This window comes from Montipora foliosa, chromosome 9 (genome assembly GCF_036669935.1).
Source record: "Montipora foliosa isolate CH-2021 chromosome 9, ASM3666993v2, whole genome shotgun sequence".
In the NCBI taxonomy this organism is placed as follows: domain Eukaryota; kingdom Metazoa; phylum Cnidaria; class Anthozoa; order Scleractinia; family Acroporidae; genus Montipora; species Montipora foliosa.
Genome location: NC_090877.1, coordinates 22,580,145 through 22,585,144, shown reverse-complemented (window position 1 = coordinate 22,585,144; position 5,000 = coordinate 22,580,145). Strand labels below are relative to the sequence as shown.

Sequence of the window (5,000 nt, the reverse complement as noted above, 5' to 3'; positions counted from 1 at the left end):
AGGAAATAAGACCCACTTTCGTTTTGGAAACGGATTCTTCTCCGTGTTGATTTCGATCTCGAATTTGTTTTCGTTCTAGTAAACGCTTAAGCGGCAGGTGCACATTCAAGCGTAGACTAAAGCCAATAAAATTGCGAATTAATTTGGAATTGTGGTTTATTTCCATTGGACAGTGCCACCTTCATAAAAGGTCGTTACTAACAGCTTAGTTTAGTTTTTCCTGTTTCCGGGATATTGCGCAAAAGGCATATAAATCCTTTTAAAAAAGATTTTATATTTTTTAGCCTACAAGCACCGTCATAAACGATCGCCAACATTTTGGTTGGCTTTTTGTTTTCGTTGCCTTTCCAATGACAGTTGCACTTGAAGGCAGTCGGCAATAAGCATAAAAGTGTATATAAAATCCTTTTAAATATGATTTCTATTTTTAGCCTACCAGAAACCTTAAATAATAAAAAGGGTTACGTTTTTGCAAACGTTGGCCGTGTAGCACTTATATTTCAACTGAATTGACAATTTGGAGGGTAATGTGAAGTGCTATTTTCTACTCATGTAAACCATGTGTGAGCGTAAGGGCCTGGAAAAACATTAAACATTGTTTGGTCTGACATACTGATGCTGAAGTGAGTGGCCAAATGGTTAAAACATGTTTGATCTAATTTACATCAAACTCCACAAGCAAAGAGCTACGGATCACAAATGCTGAAAAACACGTGGATGATGGATACATACAGCGGCTAAGAAGGCGTGAAACGCATGAACGCGCCAAACATGTTTGATACCCCGTTGAACCCCGTCAAGTCCTGAAATTTTCATGCTTCTCTACGCAATTGCCAAAATTGCGACTATAACTGCAAGGATCATAGCTTTACTTGATTTCGTATCTGCAGTTCAGTATATGATTCATTTCATATATAATTTCGTTCATTGATTCATTCCTCACTGGAACATTAGAGCCCATAAATGAACAGCTCCCAACGTCAGTGGCTTCATAGCTCATTTGGATAGAGTGTGGCACCGGTATCGCGAGGTCACCGGTTCAAACCCCGTTGAAGTCCTGAATTTTTCAGGGTTCCCTACGCAATTGCTAAAATTGCGACCATAACTGCGAGGATCATAGCTTTACTTGACGGCTGGTCAAGCGAACAAAAGTTCGCCCGTGAAACACAAGAACAAAAGAAATATTTTAAGTTCTTTGATCGAATGTTTGATGGCTTTCAAATTTTATCAAACATGAACAAACACGATCGAACACTATCAAACAGCACCAAACAAGGTGGCCAAACGGTAAAATGTTTGGTCACCAAACAATGTTCGATGTTGTTTGGTTGCCAAACATTTCCCGTTTGTCCAAGCCCTTAACCCAACCAATGATCATATTGGGCCCTCACAAGGACAGTGGAAAACTCTAACCACGGTTTACACTAAAGCACTAAAACAATAATAGGAATCTTGGACTTCACGCTTTGAGTTCATCGTAAAGTGCTTGGCGCTTTATTCTAAAATCAAACTTTTACAAAGCATAATTGTACCATGCTGTAAAAAATAAAATTCTTGGCTTTTCAGGTTATTGGTCGGTCGACAGGGATTGATTACTCTCATCACGTTTTACTTGAGGAGGAGTTTGTACAAAAAAATTCACTGAAACGAAATAAATTAAGCAAACCGGAAGGGCACTCAGACGTGGAGGTCCTGTTCACTGAAAAAGAGAACGGGAAATTAATCAGGCATTCGGGCGATTTGACTGATCGTCAGCAAAGCACTTTACACTTCCGAGTATCCGAAGAAAAACAATTGGTTCCCGTTATCGGAATCGTTTCCAGAAATGACTTTTAGGTCGCTTAACTATACTGGTTGTGTGGTTTACACTGAAACAATCCTTCTAGTGACTGCACGAAAAGTACCAAAGTGCTTATTTCGCTCTGAAAGTCGAGTTTCTACTTTGCAATTTTCTACAGGAAGTTCGATCGCGATGGCAACGGTTATATATCCCCAGATGAGCTGCTATATGTGGTGTGTAACAGCGGGGAGAGACTAAGCCGAGAGGAAGCAGAAGAACTTATCAGCATGTTTGACAAAAATGCAGACGGACAGCTTTCCTGGGAGGAATTCGTGGAGTTTTTTAAGTGCGACAAAGAAGCACCAGAAGACACCATTCCAGAGGAAGACTCTACAGAGGAAGACGCAATTCCTTGCTAAGAACAAAACTCCGGCTGGGCCTTTCTTCGCTGTATCAAAGCCACAGGACTCAAAACACTGCTTGACCTTATTCAAGTTACTTTCGACAAATAATTAACCGTTACTGAAACCACAGGAATCCCACGCTGAGGAACAGTACTTGTGGGCCGGGAAGAAAAGAACTGTACCCTGGATTCCAGAGATTTTTATCTCGCTATAAAAAGAGCGACAAAAGAGCGAATCGCGAAGCGGCGAGAAAAACCTCTGACACAGGCCGTTAAAAATTTTACTTCCATGCAAACCAACTTACTTTGGTTGACTTCCAGAGTAAGAGCTTATTTTAGAAACTTGGGCAAACCGGTTTTATCAATGTAATAAAAATATTTGCGCAATGTTTACGACAAATAATAAACGGGTCACTTTACTGGGAAATTCTCAAGGTCGAGTCAATAGATCGTTTTCACTGTCACGATCGACTTCAGAAAGGTGTTTGGACAAGTTCATAACATTTCTGATGTATCTCTATTATTTGTTACAAATGCAAACCTGAATTGGAAAAATAAGAAAACTGCATTGGCCGTTTTTATACTAGAGACGCATAATCCGTTCAGACGAATTATGCGTCTCTCATGTTATCCATCTAGTGTAAAGACGGGACGAACTATATGAGACGCATAATTCGTCTTGGGCGAACTTGGGCAAACATTTTTTCTGCGTCTGGTAAATTCGTCCAGTATAAAGACGGGCACTAGACGCATAATGCGTCTGAACGAACTTTCCAGTTTAGTGCGTCTTCGAAGACGCACTAAAATAGATTCTTCGTCCAGACGCATAATGCGTCTTGTGGCCGTCTTTATACTAGACGAATTTAACAGACGCAGTAAAAATGTTTGCCCTAGTTCGTCCCAGACGAATTATGCGTCTCTAGTATAAAAACGGCCATTCAAGTCCTGGAATTAGAACTGAAAAATTTAAAGAATTTTACGGACAGTCCGTGGATCAGTTTCAATATGACTCGAGGCATTGAAGTATAATGATGGGAAGTACACAAAACATGGACCCCAGGTCCAGGGACCACCCTGTGGACCCGGTCGTTCATGGACCCGGTGCATGGACTACCCCTGCGGACCACCCCTCATTTTGCAAAGTTTCAAGCAGAAAAATCTTTAGACGAAAGTGGAAAGTGATCTTCAGACTTATCTGGACAATTACAGCTGAATTGTCTCTAATAGGCCATTTCCGAGTTCATGTCTGCCTCCTTTTCAAAGCGAGTCTAAGTGCGAAGTTTTTGTAATGGTAATTAGTTCTACTTTACATATGAATGAAAACTAATTTTCATAACAAAAACTTCGCACTTAGACTCGCTTTGAAGATGAGGCAGGCTTGAAGTCGGAAATGGCCTATTATAACACCTGAGAAATTCAGACGGTTTCAACGGTATTCGAGCCCATGACCTCTGCAATGCCCGTGCAATGCTCTACTAACTGAGCTTTAAAGCTACTCAGTTGGGAGCGGGTCAATTCGTTAGGCTCATTTGTTCCGGTGAAGGAGTCTTATATTTGAAAAGAGGGTTATAGACGAATCCCTTTGGAGCCACCAAATCGGTGGTATAAGTGTCTATAACAGGCTATTGCTTAAATCAGTAGCCCATAACTAGGAGCGAACAACAGCCCTATATAACGGCGTTTTCACAGACCGCGATTTATTATTCCACTATTACGCCATTTTACCATATTTGGTCAAGAGAACGCGCAAAATATGAGACGGTAATACACTGTAGTGACCCGGTTTGACCGGTTTAGAACAGAGCAAATACGGACGGAACGGGAATTTTTCATTGAAAGAAATGTTTTCAACACGATGCAAAGCCTGAGAACTGAGCTTGTTATCGCTTGTCAGTCGTCATTTTGTTTATCCAATCAAATAAAGATCTTTGGCTAACCTTTTGTGTTTTTCCTTCGAACGCACCCTGAGGGACAGATGATGCATTTTTTTCAAAACACTCATCAAATAAAATTGAAGCAAAATAACACCTTTTTTGTAGAGGAATAATAAATCTCTTATTCGATGGTTTAACATATAATACTCGCGGATATTTTTCTCTTTGCTCGTATTTGTCCTCGCCCCTGCGGGGCTCGGAAAAATACTACGCAACTCGCAAAATATCCGCGCGTATTATATGTTAAACCATCGAATAAGATGTATTTATTTTGTGGATTGAATTTCCCGCTAATGAGACTCAGGAGCCCAAAAGCTCCAAGAAACCGGAATTGTCTTTGTCTTTTTGCAGAAAATGCAGTCTAAACTTAGATTGTACATGGGCTCCTGGTCTTTAAAAATACCGTGACATAGGCTTAGTATGCAGGGCTGTCAACTCTCCCGGATAATCCAGGAGACTCCAGATTTTGGACTGAATCTCCCGATCTCAAGATTACGATCTGAAATCTCCCGATTAATCGCCATGCAAGTTTGTCATTTCTAATGAGAACTTTACAACAATAAAATTTCAAATACCTTGTCTTTTTAGTTATTTTAGCATGGATAAAAAAATTCAAACGTGTATTTTGCTCAAACTCTGATAAACCGTTCTTGCAAGCGTTGCTATTGACGGAATATAATTTGAGCAAATAATGTGCTTGGTCCTAAATAAACCAATCAAATGTTGCAATGCCAATGACACCTTTTTGGTGCGTTTTTTTACATTTGCCTAAGTTGTGAGACAGTGTAGTTTACTTTCCCCTAAAAGACTCATTATGACGTCATCAGAAATGACGTCACAAGTGTTTTGACAGCCCTGAGGGTGGGAGTTGTTCGCTTCTAGT

At 40.3% G+C, this 5,000-nt stretch overlaps 1 protein-coding gene across 1 annotated transcript in view; it reads left to right on the top strand.

The window, feature by feature from the left end:
* LOC137970701 (uncharacterized) overlaps window positions 1-2,617 on the top strand; it is a 4,086-nt gene extending 1,469 nt beyond the window's left edge. The window contains exon 2 of the mRNA XM_068817235.1: window positions 1,959-2,617. Coding sequence (XP_068673336.1) covers window positions 1,959-2,199 — 241 coding nt within the window. The 3' untranslated portion in view covers window positions 2,200-2,617. The remainder of the gene's footprint in view (window positions 1-1,958) is intronic.
* Window positions 2,618-5,000: the final 2,383 nt, after the last annotated feature.